The sequence below is a fragment of the Cornus florida genome, unplaced genomic scaffold, assembly GCF_030987335.1.
Source record: "Cornus florida cultivar Cherokee Brave unplaced genomic scaffold, ASM3098733v1 CherokeeBrave_3.0.0_Hap2_Chr01, whole genome shotgun sequence".
NCBI classification, from domain to species: domain Eukaryota; kingdom Viridiplantae; phylum Streptophyta; class Magnoliopsida; order Cornales; family Cornaceae; genus Cornus; species Cornus florida.
Genome location: NW_026775571.1, coordinates 69,149,860 through 69,171,573, shown reverse-complemented (window position 1 = coordinate 69,171,573; position 21,714 = coordinate 69,149,860). Strand labels below are relative to the sequence as shown.

The window sequence follows — 21,714 nt, the reverse complement described above, 5'->3', positions numbered from 1 at the left end:
ACCTTATTTAAATGCCTAAACATTATGCTCACTTCGTGTATTTAGACTTCATTCAGCATACTTGAAACTGTGCATTTGCTTCTTGTATCTAGATTCCATTTAGTATACCCGTGTCTTGTATACTTGCCTTGTGTGTTTTCGATCTCATTTAGTATACCTGTGTTTTGTACACTTACCTCACATGTTTTCATCTTCATGTAGTACACTTATAACCGGCATACATGCATGACATGTATCTCATTTCAATTGCATAAGTAGCTTAGGATGATCCCTGAGTCTAATCTTTGACATAAACGTTAAATGGCATGACCCTTTTGAATCGTTTCATGCTAGTCTAAAAATCTGAAAGAAATCGAGTCGATGCATGCTCATTCTCTACGAGTAAACTTGTTTACTCACCCCGAAGTTACTGTGGAGCTGTTTCAGGTATGAAGACTTGGTTCATGATACTCACCATTTCCTGGATGACTAGTAGCCTTTAAGTTTCCATTTCATGCAAATGTTGGCATGAAATGCCTTTTTGTAGCTTTTTATGTCAAACTTGTATATTTGATTTCATGTATGTAATGTGTACATAAGTACACCTTTTACATGGTATTTTTCATGTATGAGATGAGGTCGAAGGCCAATGACATGTATTTTGTATTCTATGTAACCTTCAACTTCATGAAATATTATGAAAATATTAAAAAATCATAAATAATTGTTTCACCATGGGTGCATCGGGTGTAGGAATTTCATTTTCATTCTTTCATAGGGTCTCATTAATCATGTAGAAAGTGTGGCCAAGGGCCAAATGGAAATTTCCAATCATTTGTTAATTTTAGATTTCAAAATTTCCATTTCAAGTTCATTTTTGCTTTTTTGGCCGTCGGGGGATCGGATTTTGTATTGGCCATTCTCGGGAGCCACGGACCATTCCCGCGCACTCAAAATCACTTATTATACGTGCGTGCATGTTCGTTTCAGCTTATAAGTGCGTTTGGGGTCAAATGCATGCTTGGTGCAAAGTTGCATTTTCGCCGTTTTGAGCCAAATCTGGTCTAGGGGCATTCTAGACATTTCACAGTGTTTTTTTTTTTTTTGTTTCCATTCACATGGTTGGCTAGAAAACATGATTTTGAGGGGGGTTTCTTCTTTGTATTTTTTTTCAAAAAGGCTCAAAAAGTCCTCAAAATCATATTTCAAACTCAGATTTTTGCTAAGCCTTCAGCAGAACGAACGCTCGTAGATGTCGCACGAGCGCTTGTAGATGGGGCAGTAGGGTTTGGCCTAGGGGTGAGCACCGTATGAGCACTCGTAGCCTCTCACGAGCTCTCATAGCACTGTTCATGTGTGAGTATGTGTGTGTCTTGGTTCAACACTGCACCTCCAACTTCGGGTTATTGTATCTTCTTCATTTTAACTCCAAATTGGTCCGTTCTTGAGTCTAAATCGACCGTGTCGAAATAATCTTTCCAATGGTACCAATTTTAGCTTCAGATTCTTCTCCTAGCTCAAGATATCCTCATTTTAGTGAAGTAGTGTCAGTTTTTTGTTCGAACCGGGATAGGGTTTCTCTTCCTTCGACTTCAGAACTTGATATCTTTGTCATCCAGACCCCGAATCAAGTGATTCTTGAGTCCATATTGGTTAATTTTTCATTGTCTATCCAATGGTGTACACGGGGATACCCATTTCAGTTGGAATGACCTTTTTACCCTTTTAGCCTTAAGTGTTCATCTTTCTTTGTCTTGCTGTTTCTCTTTCATCTGGACTCCGAATCATGCGATTCTTGAGTCCATCTTGATTAATTTTTCATTGTCCTTCCAGCGGTGTGCTCGGTGGCACCTGAATCAATATTTTCAGAAGTAACTATTTTGCCCCTGGGGCTTAATTGTTATCTTTCTGATCTTTTACTTCCGCGTCAATCCTCATTGAGTTCCACGACCTCATGGAAGGTTATCTTAGGGTCTTAAAGATGTGTTATGCCTTGGAAGACCATTGTCTTGCTTCTTGCTTCCGCAATCCTCAGTTCATCACTGACCCATCGGGTTGAATCAAAACTCGGGTCGTTATATGGGCGATGGCTCGCTCGTGGCATGAAATAACATCTCAAACTCAAATGTTCTATTCAAAGCTTTCTTCTAGTGATCATGACATGAGTATTTTCAGCATCTTTTGAAGAAGGCACCACGGCAGCAGGTTGACGCTCCAAGGTGGACAATGCGTTGGTGATGACTTCAGTAAAGTCTTGGGCAAGCACAATATATAGTTGTTTCTCCGGTGGGAGATGAGGCTATGGATGCTGGAGAATTGATTGCATGATTTTTGAGATTTGGGGAAGTCAGTACGACAGGCGATGGAGTTTGAATTTTAGGGAAATTTTGCTCCACGTGTGTCGCTGTTTTTTAGTCAAGTCCTGTATTAGAATCACAACAATGAATATCATTTAATTTTAAGAAAACAGAATCTTGTAATTTTGTGGAAACCGTAATTGGCAATTTTGAAAAAATTGAGTGTTCTAATCCTTGTGAATTTTCCTTTTCTGTACAATCCAACCACTCATCCTTGGATGGAGCTCCAAGGAGCGGTACCCCTTGTGCAAGGGGCTATAGCCAATGAAAACACATAGGTAGGTTTTCTTGGTGAATTTCAAGTTATTCAGATGCCGCAAGGAAGGAAAACATTACATCTAAACAGCCGCAAGCCACTGTAATCTAGATGTCTTTTTGTAAAGCTTGTGATATGGACTATCATTTTGAATGACTAAAGAAGACAACCGATTGATAAGATAAACAGTAGTAGTGAGAAACATATAACCCCAAAAAGATGATGATAAATTAGCATGAAAGGGCATGGTTAATCCAGTTTCTACAATATGCCGATGTTTTCTTTTGACTGCCTCATTTTGCTCTGAAGTTCGAGGACATGACTGCAACTAAGTCCCACTTTCTTTAATATGCTCTAGGAAGGAATTTGAGTGCCTTTCAAATTGATTTTCCACCAATTTTTGCAATTTTAGGAAACAATCAAGGAATTCAGATTTCTTTCTTAAGGGATAAAATCACGTAAAACTTAAGTAATAATCCACAAAAATTGCATAAAAATGGAATCTCTGATTAAAGGCAATAGGGGTTAGTCCCTAAAGATCACATGTATCTTTTCAAGAAGAAAGTTTGAAATTTTATTTGTGAAATTAATACTAATACATATAGAGGGTTTAGTTATCCAATGGGTGACATCAATGGGCAAGAATAATCTATCAAAGATTTACATGCTTAACTACCTAAACTAAGGTGTAGTTTTATACATGCTCACTAAGCTAGAGATTATCAAGCCTTCAATCACATGATAAGAGCACATGGAGCCAAAAATCAAGAATAAACCATCAAAGGGAAAACCTAAGCCATTGCCTATCAAATTTCTCAACAACATGCCATTAAAACCATTCCACAATCTCATCTTCATTGTCACCATGAAAATGCAAGCCATACAACCATGAGAACATACATTCTAAGACAAGATAGTAGATTCAACATGATCATTTATATCAATTTCAGTTCATTACATCAAGTGCAAGCTCTAGATTATGGAACAACCACAAAATTTCATCATTTGAATTAGGACGTTCCAATCCTTGATGCCAAATATGGGAAGAAGCACCACATTTCCTTATTGCAATTAGAGCCTCCAGAAAACTTCCATCCAAAGTATAGAGCTGTCCTTTTTTATGCCCCTTCATTATCACCCTTTGATTTGGATCCTTAAGAGCATCTCCAGCGGTCTGTTAAAAAATCATTTTATGTAAAATATACACTGCCACATGTGATTTATAAATTTTTTTCATCTCCAACAATCTGTTAAGATACACTGCCACATCACCAATGTGTTAAAGGGTTGTGTATTTTACACAACCCTTTTACACAATCACGTAAACATATTTTGTTAAGATACACTTCCACATCACCAATGTGTTAAAGGGTTGATACACTTCCACATCACCAATGTGTTAAAGGGTTGTGAATTTTACATAGCCCTTTTACACAATCACGTAAACATATTTATGCCTCTTTGTTTCCCACTTTTAGAACGCCATAGATAATCTGCAACTCGCGGCTAAGTAAGAAACCATCTTTTATTTTTATTTTTTATTTTTTAATAAAAGTAGTTTGATTCATCACTTTCGTTTCATGTTATCTTCTATAATCATTGCCATAGATTATAGGGTTTATTTAGATTTTTTATCCTTTTATATTATATTCTAATGAGATAAATATGTACTAGCCAAAGATTCACGATTTTATATAATTGTTGTTTGATACCGTTATACAAATTAAAATTTTTTTTTCTTTGTTGGTGATTAGTCAATTCAATCGCAATTGTTTTTGCATATTTTTGGTTTCTGTAGAGAGTGAAATATAAGGGGAAATTATTAGTTTTTTCCTAATTGAGGGAGGATTGGGACGTGAGGTTTAATCGCGAAAAAGTAAATGAATAAAATAGGTTTGTAAAAGTTATGTAAGGCCTTGGGTATGACACGTGGTTGGTTGTTATTGGGGGATAGTTTTTTACACAAAAGGTATAAAATAACCGCTGGAGCTAAAAATAGTTAGTACAAATTTTTTGTGTTAATCTACTCTGATTAGTTAGTACAAATTTTTTATGTAAATCTACTCTGACATATCAGATTTACACAAAAAAATTTAATAGACCGCTGGAGATGCTCTAACAACAAAATCAAAAGTACAAACGGACAATAAATTCTTTTTCAAATCAGGGACCACAAGAATGTCTTTTAATTTTAAATTTCCTTCCTTTATAGTAACACATGTATTTTTTAGTGTCGCCAACATGTCTTTCAAATGAGCTTCCTTCCCCATTGTGACCGGAAACAATTGTTTTCAAGAGAGGACCAGACTTGGTAAGCCATTTCTGCTCCAATAATTATGTTTAGTACTTCCTTGTTCATGCTTCCGAGGAGCCAAGACATAAGTAAACCATCATTGTTGATCCATGGTTCAAATAACGGATTGACGCTTTTGTTCTTAACATCATCCTTGATCTCCTCAGTCGGTTTGTCATCACTAGTGAGGTGATGAATGACTCCAAGGCTATGGACATGGGGAAGAATCTGGGAATGCCACAATAGGAAGTTGGTGGTGCTTAGCTTGACCGAAACCAAGCTAGAGCATTGGTGGAAGGACTCGATGTTGAGTTTTGGTTCTTTTTTTTTTTCTTGGGCTGAATATGATGAAGAAGTTATGATGTTTAGGCTCACGGGTTTAAGCTTTGATACCATGAAAGTTTTTGAAGAAAAGGAATAGTGTGGAAGCGTACTTTTTCATTGAGTGTTTATACAATTATATACACATACAGAAATCAATCACAATTATAATTACGTGATTGTAGGAATTATTTAAGGAATAAGAAAACATGTGACAACTATAGTTGACTAAGAATTAATTTGTTTCCTTGAATAGTTCCACGATAATAGCTTTCGTGAGATTCTCCATGATCTTCGGTGATTCCTGATTTATTTCCCTTAACATAAATAAATAAAATTGAGACAAAAATGAGTTATTGCAAGTTATATCTAATGTCACAAGATAATTTATGAAAACGAGTTTTACTTGATAAATATAAAATACACCAGCTTTTGTTATAAGAAAATTTCCTTCATAAGATTCAATATCAACTCAAACATACAAATGTAGCACACATGAAAACATGAAAATCATACACTAAGAAACAATTTCTTGTTGCCTTCACTACTTTCGCAGGCACAACACAGATCTTCCATTATTCTCACATCTAATGCGCAAACACAGGTTTTTCGAACCAAATACTAGTGTTTACATATATATTATTAGAGTGGCTCTTCATTGGCTATGTTCTGATCACACAAACGCTAGATCATTTAAAATGTGCTCCAATGGAATCAATCAATTCTCCTGATCTTCCATGGAATCCAACAATCTTCCTGGTGCTTTTAGGAGACTCGAAAAAGTTTCCTTCTTCCACACCAAATGGTCCATATGTTTTTTTGTTGCTCTCAATTGTAAGGGAGTGAACAACAACAACATTTTCATGTACCTCGCCGTAGTACCCACGAATGGAAAGCAAAAATTCGCCAGGGTAGTCCAATTTCACCTGCAATAGTTAGATAGTTGGCAAAGAAGGTTAACTGTTAGCTTCAAGATGTAGTAGGACCCAAGTTTTGTTTGTGTTCGTTTATGATACAATTATGAGACTTACCCATGTATAAACCTGTAAACAAAACTAATTAGGAGTATGAATTAGGGCTAATTCGATCTGAATCCAATAATGTTATTCTTTGATCCAATATGATCCAATAACCCGACAAATATTTTATGAATGAATCAATATTCAATGATTAAGATGGAAATGTTACATCTCGAGCCCCTAGTGGGACAATGAGTGGGGTGTGTTTGATTTAACTTTAAAAATATATATATATATCTATATATATAAAAAGAAAGAATTAAGAACTAACCGTGTGTTTGGTTCCGCCAGTACTCTCTCCATGCTTCTTAGACCATATTGACTGTCCATTCTTATCATACTCAACTTGTATGGAATCAATCACTACTCCAGCATATATGATAACCTGCCTCACTGCAGTGTAAACACCATCGTCCCACTGAGTCCCACCATAGCCTCCAAAAGGTCCAACAATGATGGGTTGGTATGCATATGAAAATGGCTCAAAGTACGCTCCGATTGAATCAAGTTAGAGACCAGACCTCCCATGAAATCCAACTATCTTTCCATTGGTTGATGATGGGGTTAAGAATTGGTTTCCCTTTTCCACACCATATGGTCCGTACTGTTTTTTGTTGCTTTGAATTGTAAGTGACTGAATGAGTGCCCCATTAGAATCCTCAGTAAGATATCCTGAGATTGAAATGAGGTACTCAACTGGGTAGTCAAGTTCCACCTGCATAATTAAGTTTGATTCAAGATAATGAAGAGTACTAACGAAAAGGGATTAGAGTAATAATAAAGAATTCGGACATATCTCACTAAATTTATATCAATAAGGACTGATATCATCATGACATCAATGACCTTAATTGTTTCCGTTTGAAGAGTAAGTCTAAGAAATAGATTTGAATTTCATTTTTCTTCTTCATCCAAGTGGAATGATGAACCCCCATCACATGACATCGTGTCAATGTCATGTAGTGAGTCTTCACTGCCCCACTGTGAAATTCTTCTCATACATCATTATTTGAATTGGAATTATTCAACTTTGGAACACCAAATTATTTTCCCAAAAATTTTATATATATATATATTGCAATGAATCAAACAGAGTGTAGTTGTCTAACCCTTATTTTTGTACCACCTTCACTTTCACCATGCTTCACAGACCATTTTGACTCCCCCTTGTCATCATATTCAATTTGGATGTTGTCAATTACTGAACCATAAGATATTATAAATTGCCTCACTGTATTGTACTTCCCATCATCCCATTGATCTCCACCATGGCCACCAAATGGCCCGACAGATATAGACTGACTTGGATCTGAAATTGGCTCCAAATATGTTCCAAAGCAATCAAGATAGATACCAGACCTTCCATGGAATCCCACAATCTTTGCACTTGTGAAAGGAAATTTGAAATATTTTCCCTTCACGGTGCCAAATGGTCCATATATTCTTTTAGTACTTTGGATTGTGAGAGATTGAACACATTTAAGTCCAGAATCCGAACCATAATAGCCCCAAATTGAAATGATATTTTCACTCGGATAGTCAAATTTGACCTATAATAGTTGATTTATCAAAAATAATGGAGGATTAGGAGCAACATTAATAGAGAATGAAAAATAAATAAAGTAATGATAGAAAGTTCAACAATCATACAAATCGGACTAAATTTATATAGGTAGATGATGATGTTATCAGGAATATTAATGACATCACTTTTATTTACATAAATTAGTCTAAGTTGTCGGACTTTCAAACTCCAAATCATTATCCAAAAAATTATAATGAGATCACCCTTTACCAATTTTTTTTTAATGTAAATAACCTTTACCAAAATCTTGTTTATCCACGATAAGTTTTAAAAGATGAGCATTAATGAAACCAAATGCAGTGATAATTAAAAATAATAATTAGGAATCATATATTATGATTAAAAAATTCAACTACAAATGTAAAATATATTTTCCCTTTGATTGGTTAACTTTTGTAGATATATATTTGCAGTTACAAGGAATATATATATATATATAGAATCACCTATATAACAAATTATTTTTCTGCCACTTCACAAAATATGAGAGGCACAAAAATTTAAATAAAAAAAAAAAAAGTTCTATTTTGTAGAATTAATCACATGCACATTTGATATAAAATTGCAAAATTTTTAAGGGACTAACAGTGTTTTTCACTCCACCTTCACCACCATGCTTTTGGGACAATTTTGACGGTCCATTATGATCATTCTCAATTTGAATGGAGTCGATAACTAATTCGGAGTATATTATTAATTGCCTTATGCCGGTGTAAATTCCGTCATCCCATGAACTTGCTCCTTGGCCTCCAAAAGGACCAACATTTACATTCTTCTTCTCCATGGAATCCTCAAGCTCTGACCTGGATAGTATAATTCAAGTTTGCCTGTAACTAAAGTTTGCATGAGAATGCTATGTATATGTTTATTGAATGAGTTCTTCTTTGTAGACAATAAATAAATAAATATAAAAAAATTCACCTTTTTTTCCGGAAATTAAAGCAAATATATTAATATAAAGAGGAAACTCAATAAGTGAGGACAGGCCCCAAAGTGACCCAAACCGAAACAATTTGAGGCCCAACAAATTGGGCCCAAAAGCAACATTAGAATCCCATAGAGAAACTATCAATTCAGTTGAATTGCAACAGCTACTACTAGTAATCGCCATGCCTATGGTATATATATTTAAATGTCACCAAATTAGGGGAGGGGACTCCAATACAGATACAGACACACCCGTTCGAGGAGCTTTACACTTTACCGAGCTAGGCGGCTAGGCCACTTTCGAAGCAGCCGGGCGACTCAATGGGAGCTCCACTGCACTCCAGCAATTCAAAGCACTAGCGCTGCACTAACTTTCTCTGAGGGATATTCTTATCCCACATCTGCTGGGAATGATCCTGGGCTTATAAAGGAATAAAGTACTACATAATAATCTAAATTTTTTGATCGGATCCCAAACACCCGCATGGAGGTTTGACACTGACATTCACTTCCATTACTCACTGATCACCTATATACCCAAACTATTTTTTTTTTTTTTTTATAAAATGAAAAGCAGAAGAAAAATTAGGTAGATCATGTAATAACCAAAAATATATTAAGAAGAAAATAATGAGAGCAGCTATGTAATTAAACAGGTGGAGGAGAAGAAAACCTTCTTGTTAGAACGAGGTAGAATGCGTTCTTCTGGGCTCTCAGATGTTGAAGCAGGGTCCACAGAAGAAATAGTGTGTGCAAACAATGGGAAGATAGAATGGGGTATATATAACCATTCGTATGGCAATTTATTTTCTTTCTTTTTTTTCTTATTTTTTGGCCGGCTGATGTTAAAAAAACATGAGCACTTCATCTAGAAATATCCTGACTATATTGGGCACTCTGACACATGTTGAACACAACCCGTACAACAAGGGTAAAAATATTTTGAAATTTAAATTTTTTAATTTTTAATTGAAGACGACTTAAACACAGTATGAACACATTTTGAATATACTTCAACCTTTATGATAGTTTTGTGATTATTATTATTTTTTAGATAATGAGATTCAATGCAATTTAAAGTCTTTTATGAGTTAATTAAAAAAATAATATAACTCTAATTAGTGATTTTATTAATAAATTGTTAAAATTTATTATTTTATTTGTTTAGTAGTATATTATATTTAATATTTTAATGTCTCCTGGCATATTCATGTCTTGTTTTATTATTATTATTATTTTGTAACCATATCGGTATCATATTGTATTGGTGATCCGTGGTTGTGTCGGTGGGAATGATAAATCCTAATGCAAATAATCTTACATTATCAACTGGATTAAATATGCCCAGGGTTATAACGTTTTCATTATACCTAGTATCATATTGAGTGCCTATACGAGTTCTTTTAAATTATTGTTTTCAAAAAATAGAAAATTTAAAAGTCCTCTGATAATATTTATATTTATATGTTCGTCTTTTTATATTTCTATTTTTAGATGTGTCTGCTTATTTTTTAATTTACTAAAAACAGACGTTTGGTAACCTTCAATACTAATTCATCTTGACATATTTTTTCTTGTACTTTAAAGTCTATTCCTCTCTACTTCATATTTTTTCATTTTATTACTAGGTTTTTTTTTTTTTTTTTTTTTGAATAGTTATTAATAGGTATTCAGATCTAAATCTAATGAGTAAATTATATGAACCTCCTATATAGTTTGTCATAATTATAGGGACTCTCTTAATGTTTGAAAAATTATTCGGACCTTTCCTAAAAATGAAATTAATCCACACGGACTTGCCTAATGCAATAACCGACCTATTTAATTTACTTAATTGTCCTCACGTTGTGAAGTAACGACTATGTTATAAAATGGTAAGGATAAGGGTATTATGAATATTTTAATTAATTAAGTACATGACATTGACTAGTGTTGACTTTCACAAAAGAAAAGTTCGTGTAAAATAGTTTCATTTTTAGAAGAAATATGAGTAATTTTTCAAACTCTAGGAAAGATTATAGAGGAGTTCCTTGTAATTTATTCAAATATAATTGCCTTAGTTGTCAAATGAAATGTATAAAATTTTGTGTTTGTTTGCCTTTTTAACAAATTCAACAATTTCAGAAATTTTTAGTTGGTTCTGATCTATTCACACTTGGACCGTAGACTAATTAAATATAGACTTTTGGATTGAGACAATGACTTTACAAAAATATATTAATAAATTATAAAATTTCATAATTAGAGGATTGCCGTTGAATTAGTGGCACCAAGTATAACCACCTAATAATTTCTCAACATGTTACGGCTAAAAATTTCAACCACTCACCTTTGGGAAACGTGCCCAACAACTCCACTCATTGAAGCAGCTCAATCTCTGGTCAATACTTTGGTCAACAATTGTGGCTGCTGATGCGCTCACCAGCCCATCTCTTGGAGACATGATGCATAACAACTTGGAAATTGAGACAATCAATAAAAATTCTGAACTCATGCTGCAACAATTGTTGAAGAGAGAGAAAAATATATGTGAAAGATTTTCTGAAAATGAGATTAGGGTTTCAAACACTGCGGATGAGAGAGAAATACAATCTGGTTGAAAAGAGAGAAAAACATATGAGAAAGAAATAAGGATGAGAGAGACACTAATCTAGTTGCAGAGGAGTGTAAGATTGCGCAAATACGGATGAGGAATAGAGAAACACCAACAACCAGGGCGGAGTCAGGATTGCAAAATAGGAAGTTCAAAATAATTAAACTAATGATTACTTAGTGTACCAATTATACTCTAAATACAAAATTCTCATGCATCAGTCATTCAATTAAACTCAATAATTTACAAACCTTCTAACACATTTATACTTTCAAACTCTAATGTATTTTCATAGTCAAGAATTCACTGAAGTATATTTCATATAATTATTAAAACAAACACCAACAAGAATGCAAGATATATATATATATATACACACACACACTCTTCTATTCTTGTTTTGGGCTTTTAGCTTTATGTCTAGACATGGATGGGCTTTGCCTTGGTTGGGTTAGTTGGTCTAACTATTGTAAATGTACCTTGTGCTCCATCTCTCTCTTTATTTTTATTTTTTTTTTCTTTCAGTTTTTCACACATATATAAAATTGCTTAACTTTTCGAATGGAGAAGAAAAAGAAAAAGAAATTAAAAATCCTCCCAATCGCCTCTAATTGAGTTAGCCAATATTGGGCCTTTTGGGCTTGTTAATATTAGTTTGTAAAATGCCAAACTGTTTGGATTTTTTCCATAGTTGCTCACTCGCTTGTTAGACCCTTTTGTTTATGCGCGTATTCATACGGTAAATACCCACCTATTTATACAAATTGTCTGAAGAAAAAAAACAATTAAAAAATTAGTCCATGCGATTGTGGCGATAAGTATTTATTGAATTGTTCTATTCAAATTGATTCTGGGAGAACTTTATGATTGATACAGGGTTGGGTTAAACTGAAATTAATTCTTGATTCTAAAGAACGATCAAGCACGAGTGAATTTCAAGAAGCATTGTTAAAAAATTTAAATAAATAAATAAAAATCAAGAAGAAAAACTAGTGGTTTGCTCGTGTGAAAAAAAAAAGAAAAAAAAAAAATAGAAAAAGAAAAAGGCATTGAATTATATATACAATGACTTAATTTAGACAAGTGATGTTTAAAAAAACACGTTTAAGCAAAATCAAATTGTAACTGTTGAAGGGGTGGAATTAAGGACTGACTGAAGGGAATTTTCACCAAAACCCTCATTATGTATATTCTAGATACATGATACATGTATGTATGAATCATGTATGAAAATGCATGTATTTGTTCAATATCATGTATGGATCCAAAACTCATCATGGGGAGATTTAGCGTACTACAGGAGAATTTTTGAGAATACATGCATGCATTCTATTTATATATTTATTTTTTTTGAATGGCTACATGCATGCATGTTTGTATACATGTTTTATTTGAAACCTCTTTTCTTTTCTTTTTTTAAGGAAATTCAAATGATATGCCCACACACGCACATATGGTTGATGATGTGTACTCTTATAGCACACATGCAGACAAAATTTTCTAAAAAAAAAAATCATATATAATTAACATAACCGTTTAAGTCTTCACAAAATAAATAAATAAATAATGCCATTTATGTTTCATATAATTAATATATTTTTATGAACGATTTAAATCTTCACAAATTTTTTTGTGTACCTTCTTGTCATCTTTTATTAAAAAAAGTCAATTGAAGTACAAGTCGGAAAAAGGTGAGATATAGTTTTTCAAAAGAAAAAGGTATTAATTAATCACTAGCTTCTCCATCTACACATATTTTGAAATTATTTGTTTTTGCATTTTTAATGTGAGGGTGGTAAATAGATCTGGATTTGAGTGGCAGAGAATATCAATCACAGAGATCTTAAATATCACTAATTATAATTTACCCTTTCTCATCGCACTTTACCCTTAAATTTAATATAACAGTCACATTTTAAACTTACTTTTTTTTATTTTAATACAAAATTACTTTTCTTATTCTAATTTTTAAATTTAATATTTATAAATATCACTAATTATAACACTAAAAAATAATTATCAAAAAAAATAATTATTATTATTATTATAATAATATCTTCAAGTCTAGAAATTGAAAATCACCACTAGTCGGAATTTTTATGTTCTTTGGGGGAATGAAAAAAAAAAAAAAAAAATTCAAAAACAAAAACAAAAACAAGCTATGCAATCTCAGGAATCATCAAGATTCAATAATGCCTAACAACACACTTTATGTGATATTTATTTATATTGTAGAACTTTGATAATTATACATATTTTTATGTTTTTATTTACTTTCACAAATTTTTTTTTTTTTTTTTGGTTCGCCATAGTTTTGCTGATATTTGTATTTGTGAGGGAGAAGCATTCTATTGTTATAATTAATGATTGTATTGAAAGAAAATGATATAGGTGGGATTGAAATGTTACCATTTGATTAAATTTAATGATCAGTATAAAAAGTGCAAATATATTTTTTTACTTAAATAACAAGAGATGAACTCTCTCTCTCTCTCTCTATATATATATATATATATGTTTCACAAGAATGAATGAATCATGCATTTGATTCATACATGCAGACCAACTAAATAGCTGCAATTAATCAACAAATCAGGGACTATGCAATTGTACATCCAAAAATTATCCAAGTTTAATTTTGTCTCCATTTCGGTAAAAGTAATCAAAAGAGTTGGCTGCAACATATGAAACTCAAAAATGAAGAAAGAACCACTTAAAAGGGAGAAGTACATATTATTATGACTATTTCCAACTAATTTTCAACAAAATTCATTGTCATATGCGAATAGACCGTTTGGCCTTTTATTATTTTGATCTTGTCAATAATGCCTTTAATATTTTAGACTCTTTTTTTTTTATGAAAAATTACTTTTTTGTCCAACATTATTAAAAACATACTCCCACTCAAAGGGCAATATGGCTATTTTATTTTAGAAAAAATTAAAAAAATAGATGTAATTGAGCACACGAGCCAATCTTTGAGGGATATCAAAGTAATAAACTTTAAATGTTCTACTGTGTATAATTTGACAAAATTTTCAAAAAAAAAAAAATCATATATAATTAACATAACCGTTTAAGTCTTCACAAAATAAACAAATAAATATTGCCACTTATGTTTCATATAATTAATATATTTTTATGAACAATATAAATCTTCACAAATTTTTTTGTGTACCTTCTTGTCATCTTTTATTAAAAAAAGTCAATTGGAGTGCAAGTCGGAAAAAAGTGAGATATATTTTGAAATTATTTGTTTTTGCATTTTTAATGTGAGGGTGGTATACAGATCTGGATTCGAGTGGCAGAGAATATCAATCACAGAGATCTTAAATATCACTAATTATAATTTACCCTTTCTCATCGCACTTTACCCTTAAATTTAATATAACAGTCACATTTTAAACTTACTTATATTTTTTTATTTTAATAATAAATTAGTTTTCTTATTCTAATTTTAAAATTTAATATTTATAAATATCACTAATTATAACACTAAAAAATAGTTATCAAAATAATAATAATAATAATATCTTCAGGTCTAGAAATTGAAAATCACCACTAGTCGGAATTTTTATGTTCTTTGGGGGAATTTAAAAAAAAAAAAAAAAAAAAAAAAAAGCAGCTATGCAATCTCAGGAATCATCAAGAGTCAATAATGCCTAACAACACACTTTATGTGATATGTATTTATATCGTAGAACTTTGATAATTATACATGTTTTTATGTTTTTATTTACTTTCACAATTTTTTTTTTTTTTTTGGTTCGCCATATTTTTGCTGATATTTGTATTTGTGAGGGAGAAGCATTCTATGGCTAAGTATATAATTATCTTTTATTGTTATAATTAATGATTGTATTGAAAGGAAATGATATAGGCGGGATTGAAATGTTACCATTTGATTAAATTTAATGATCAGTATAAAAAGTGCAAATAAATTTTTTTACTCAAATAACAAGGAATGAACTCTCTTTCTGCCTCTCTCTCTCTCTCTATATATATATATATATTTTACAAGAATGAACGAATCATGCATTTGATTCATACATGCAGACCAACTAAATAGATGTAATCAACAAATCACGGACTATGCAATTGTACATATCCAAAAATCATCCAAGTTTTATTTTGTCTCCATTTCGGTAAAAGTAATCAAAAGAGTTGGCTGCAATATATGAAACTCAAAAATGAAGAAAGAACCACTTAAAAGGGAAAAGTACATATTTTTATGACTATTTCCAAAAAAAATTCCAACAAAATTCATTGTCATATGCGAATAGACCAGTTTGGTCTTTATTATTTTGATCTCGTCAATAATACTTTTAATATTTTACTCCTTTTATGGAAAATTACTTTTTTGTCCAACATTATTAAACACATACTCCCACTCAAAGGGCAATATGGCTATTTTATTTTAGAAAAAATTAAAAAAATAGATGTAATTGAGCACACGAGCCAATCTTTGAGGGATGTCAAAGTAATAAACTTCAAATGTTCTACTGTGTATAATTTGACAAAATTTTCATAAAAAAAAAAAATCATATGCAATTAACATAACCGCTTACGTCTTTACAAAAAAAATAAATAAATAATTTCATTTATGTTTCATATAATTAATATATTTTTATGAACGATTTAAATCTTCACAAATTTTTTTGTGTACCTTCTTGTCATTTTTTATTAAAAAAAGTTAATTGGAGTGCAAGTCCGAAAAAGGGAAGATATAGTTTTTCAAAAGAAAAAGGTATTAATTAATCACTTCTCCATCTACACATATTTTGAAATTATCTGTTTTTGCATTTTTAATGTGAGGGTGGTAAATAGATCTGGATTCGAGTGACCGAGAATATCAATCAGAGAATATAAATCACAAAGATCTTATCCCGCGGATTATAATAAAACTCTTCTAATAAATTACACAACAACAATTATACTTTTTTATCCTTCAAAAAATTACTCAACAATTTATTATCACAGTTCTCTGCATACGAATTAAAGGGAAAATTCTAATTTAGTTGAAGAAGATACATTATTAATTTGGCTAAATAATAAAACAAAACCATACATTATAATACGCTCACATCTTAATAAATGGATGTTATATGTTTTTTTCCTTGCAAATCATTAACATGCCAATCAGCTGCTTTATTTATTTTGCTGACGATACTTCTATGGATAATTAGCCTGTCCGATCATTGAGGGCCTTGAGGCGCTGCCAGAGTGTCGAGGAGTGTGTAAACCTGCAGCAGTTTGTACTCCGCCGTCTGCAAAACTCATATAACAAAATGAATACGAGTGTGTGTGTGTGTGTGTGTGTGAGAGAGAGAGAGAGAGAGATAGAGAGAGAGAGTACTTACCGGGTTGGTCGTCGGCTTTGGAAACAGATGAAACCATGATAATCCAAATCATGAACAAACAGCATATGATGATGATAGCATTAGAGGTCGAAGAAGCTTTGCTTGTCATTTTAATTTGTTTCTTCTCCAATGAATAACTTAACAAAGGAAGCTGTAGTATTATACTATGTTTAAGCACGATATAGATATATATAATTTAAAGTATATTCAAACCCACTTTACAGTCATATTAACAATAATCGAAAATTTGACTCTTGCAATTAGGGAAGTGGAAGGCCTAGTCATTCCTTTGGAAGTGGACGACTCAGACCTTTCATTATTTATTTAATATTTTTTTTCCTACACGCTGAAAGTTCTCCATTGACTCGATAATTATAAAGGAATAGAAAGGCTTTCTGTACGTAGCATAATTGTCTCTGTTCGTGATACTCATGGCAGTAATATAGAGAGATCTCCTCTATGATTAATTATAGGGATCTTCTCTAAAGTGTGAGAAATTATTAGTACTTTTCATAAAAATAAAATTAATTTATACAAACTTTCTTTTTGTATGACGGACTGTCAAATGCACTAATAAATCTGTCTAATTTACTTAAATGCCTTTAAGTTATGAATGAACTATTATGTTATAAAATGGTAAGAATAAAGGCATTATAGATAGTTTAATTAATTAAGTACATGACATCAGTAAAATTCGTAATTTATTAGTTTTGACTTTCACAAAAAAAAAGGTCCGTATAAATTAGTTTCATTTTAGAAGAGATTTAAGTAATTTTTTAAATCATAAAAGAGTTCTTTATAATTATTATAAAATATATGGGAAATTTGTTTAATTTACCCAAACATAATTCATTTAGTGTTTTGTTTTTTTCTTTCCTTTTTTTTAAACCAAAATAAATAAACAAATAGTTTGATCAGCCCTAGTTGTCAAAGGAAATACTACCTCTTTAATCGTTGCTTTATAGGGATGTGATTCACAGTCCAAAGACAGTAATTAAAGTGATTGTGAGTCACATTTTCTAAAAGCAATAATTAAAGTTGACCGAAGTATAAGAAATTCTGAAAAAGCTAACCTTTGGAAAATGTGCCCAACAACTCACTCATTGAAGCAGCTCAATCTCTACTCAATTGTGGCTGCTGATGCGCACACCAGCCCATCTCTCGGAGACATGACGCATAACAACTTGGAAATTGAGACAATCACTTTGTTGGAAGAGGGGGGACAATATATGTGAGAGATTTTCTGAAGATGAGATTAGGGTTTCAAATAAAGGTTAGGAACTCAAGATCCTCTCCTTCGAAAATGGCTTGGATGTTTAGTGTGTTCATCATGCTTGGGACTTATCGATGTTCGTTATTTATTTACCGCCATAGCCATACCCTTCGATCATCTAATTGTTGTGCACAATCAATTGGTAAATAGAATAGATAAAATCACACACACAACCAAAATAAAATTTATTTGATTTAGCAAATTACCTACATTATTTCTCTCTAGCTAATCTCTCACACCCATCCCTATACTTTTTCTCTTTATAAAACACAACTTCTTTTCCAAATCCTCCTGACTTTTTTTCCCACACGTCTTTAGGCTTCCGAAATGGACTAGGAAACTATTTCTTGCACATGCCAACCGTATTGGACCGGTCCAACTCTTTTCAGAAAACATCCTGTGCCAGTATTTCAAGCCACAAAACCCGACACTAATCTTTTTGCCTCTCCATGTGGATTTGCAAGATGTTGTTGGGCCTGCTTCTCTCTTCTATTCTTGTTTTTGGGCTTAGCTTTATGTCTAGACATGGATGGGCTTTGCCTTGGTTGGGTTAGTTGTCGAATTATTGTAATGGTCCTGCTGCTCCATCTCTTAAGGAGGAGGCCCATCTCCCTCTTTATTTATTTATTTATTTATTTTGGTTTCAGTTTTTCACACACATATAAAATTGCTTAACCTTTCGAAAGGAGAAGAAAATTTTAAAAATTTTCTCGCAATCGCTAATTGAGTTAGCCAATATTGGTCCTTTTGGGCTTGTTAATATTACTATGTATCTGTGTGGGTTTTTCCATAGTTGCTGACTCGCTTGTTAGTCTCATTTGTTCGTGGGCTTATTCATACTGTAAATACTCACTTATCAATACAAATTGTCTGAAGGTAAAAATAAATAAATAAATGAGTTAATTTCACTTACACTTTCTTAAGTTTGATCAAATATTAACTTGAAACAACTTTCGAAAATTACTATCATTGTTACAAAGTTTGTTCCCAACTGTTATCTTTAAACATCTTACACCATATAAAATGACTTAAATAACTTTTGACTTTGTCAAAAAAAAACTTTAACATAAAGAAGTATACTTAAAAGACTAAACTATCCCTAAATGTTTTGTAAATTTATAATTTTATATATATTTTTAATGAATTCTATGTATAACGCTTCCTTCCAGAATCATACATCCTGAGTAATATATATATATGAATATTATTTAGTGTGTGTGTGTATATATATATATTAATATTTGAGGTAACTCAGGAGGTGCCATCCGGGTATAGTTGACCCGTGCTAACTCAGGATGTATGATTCTGGAAGGAAGCGTTATACATAGAATTCATTTTAACATATGAGCAAATTGAAAGTAATCTATCTTTCCAAACAGAACAATTAAAAAATATTAAAAATAAAGATTTGATTTGATTTGACATGTTATCTCCAAATACTAGTGGCTTTTGCTAGCTCTTTCTTGCCTCCGTAAAAAATTGGCAGATTAGCTTATATGCAACATTCAAAAGGAAAAACATTAAATATTATTAACACGCACAAATTTTATATCAACCTTAATATTGAAAAAAAAAAAAAAAATTAAACAAATTAAACAAACAATTAAAATGAATTCAAAGGGAAAATAATGCATTATCTTGGAGAGGTTTACCCTCCAATTCCGACATCACTGAAAAAGGTCCCCTGGACTCCAATGAACCATTATTTTTTAGTTCTTGAATTCCTCCGCTGCTTCTTGGACAGTCTCCGTTTTGCCTCCATTCTTCTCCAACCCCCCCTTCCTACAATCATCTTGGATTTCCGCGGGAAAGGAATAAGGCTTCCTAAGAGTGGGATAGGATGTAGGTGATGGGTAATTTCGTCCTTATAGGTTTTAAATAAAAGGCATTTAAAAATAAGGGTAAAAATGTCATTCTATACTCATTTTAACGATGCTAATAATGAAAAAGTGAGTTGGGATGTGAGTGATAGTATTTTTCGAAAGATGTTTCAAAATAATATTTGGTCAAACCTGAAAACGTGTCAATAAAATTAACCCTAAATAAATAAATAAATTTTATGGGATTGTGAGACCGAAGATTGTGGCGATAGGTATTTATTGAATTATTCTATTCAAATTGATTTTGGGAGAACTTTATAATTGATTCAGGGTTGGGTGAAACTGTAATTCATTCTTAATTCTAAAGAATGATCAAGCACAAGTTTAAGCAAATTCAAATTGTAACCGTTGAAGGAGTTTGAATTTAGGACCGACTGAAGGGAATTTTCACCCAAACCCTCATTTGTATACATGTTTTATTTGAAAGCTCTTTCTTTTTCCCAGGAAATTCATATGTTATACCCACACACACACATTGTTGATGATGTGTACTCTTAGAGCACACATGCAGGCTTCTTGTCTCACATGCACTCAAGTTGTTCGTAGGAGATTGAACTCCCAATCTGTAAAATGTTAAAAAATAAAAAATAAACAAATAGGACCAGTAATAATTAATAGATGATTATTTGCAAATTTAAGGAAAGAAAATTAGGACAACCATTTTGGTGAAAGCTTAAACCCACTGGACGTACATAAAAAGAGCATACATTTCAAAATTCAAAGAGAAACACAATCAACTTAAAAAATAACACAACACAACACATCCCACCATACTACTAATAGCTACAACCACAAATACTAGCTAGAACCATGGACTAGCTAATATAAAAACCAACACTAAAGCAATAGAAAGTTGAGATATCATCAAAATAATCTAAGGTAGACAACCACCACCAACTCCACCGCCAACACCACCAACCCCGCCAATTCCACCACCTTTGCCGCCAACACCACCAATTCCACCACCGACCCCTCCAAGCCCTCCAGCACCACCGACTCCACCTCCACCACCGAGCCCTCCAAGCCCACCAACACCACCGAGTCCACTTCCACCACCGAGACCGCCAATACCACCTAGCGGCAGAACCCCAGCGTAGCCACCAACTCCGCCAATTGCGCCAACGCCACCGAACGTGACGAAGTTCTTCTGGTCATCTAGGCCAGCACCAGTAGGTGCAGTGGCCGTATGAACATTTTGTGTGCTCTTTTGGTCATGATCAATAGGTGGCATGGTGGTAGTAGTAGTAGTAGGCACATTCCTTGCAGTGACATGCACAAGCAGTACTTGTGCGAGCACAAATATTACGTACAACTTTGCTGCCATCCCCTTCTCTCTCTCTCTCTAACTCTCTCTCTCTCTCTCTAAAAGTGAGGGCTTTCTGCTCAATTCACTCTAGTTTTCGTATGACATGCTCTATTTATGGACCGTTTATGGACTGTGTGAAGGGTTGGGGACAGTTATGTGTATTAAAGGGGCATTGTAAATGTGGCATTAACTCTCTTCATGCTTCAACAATCTCGAGAAAAGCATTGTTTCTGGTTTTGGGTCAGAGTTAGGTGAATGAAAAGAATAGATATAATTAAGGAATTCATATCTATCAAGCACGCTATTCAAGAATAGAGGCCATGCAAAGTGAATGCGTAATATTGGACTGTCCCGTGACTAGCGTGCTTGTCCAAATTGAACTCCTATGTTACACAATTTCAATATATATTTCTCAGTTTGGTCCATGGCGTATATTATTGCAGTACAATTGTAAATCTTTTCGAGGACAAAAGGAAAAGGGTAAGGTTGTCAAGAGGTGTATAGTTGTCCACAAATTTTTCTTTGAATTAGCATCATATGTAGCATGTTTTGAGTACAAAAAAAT

At 32.7% G+C, this 21,714-nt stretch overlaps 1 protein-coding gene and 1 pseudogene across 1 annotated transcript; both read right to left on the bottom strand.

Moving 5' to 3' along the window:
- Positions 1 to 5,895: 5,895 nt before the first annotated feature.
- Positions 5,896 to 8,921, bottom strand: LOC132274068 (jacalin-related lectin 3-like; annotated as a pseudogene).
- Positions 8,922 to 20,532: 11,611 nt separating this feature from the next.
- Positions 20,533 to 21,217, bottom strand: LOC132300518 (glycine-rich protein 23-like). Its single transcript, XM_059797663.1, has one exon. The coding sequence runs from the start codon at positions 21,165 to 21,167 to the stop codon at positions 20,718 to 20,720; it is 450 nt and encodes a 149-aa protein (XP_059653646.1). The 5' UTR covers positions 21,168 to 21,217; the 3' UTR covers positions 20,533 to 20,717.
- Positions 21,218 to 21,714: the final 497 nt, after the last annotated feature.

Coding starts and splice junctions, on each gene's coding strand:
- LOC132300518 (XM_059797663.1), bottom strand. CDS start 21,167: ATGGCAGCAAAGTTGTACGTAATATTTGTGCTCGCACAAGTACTGCTT.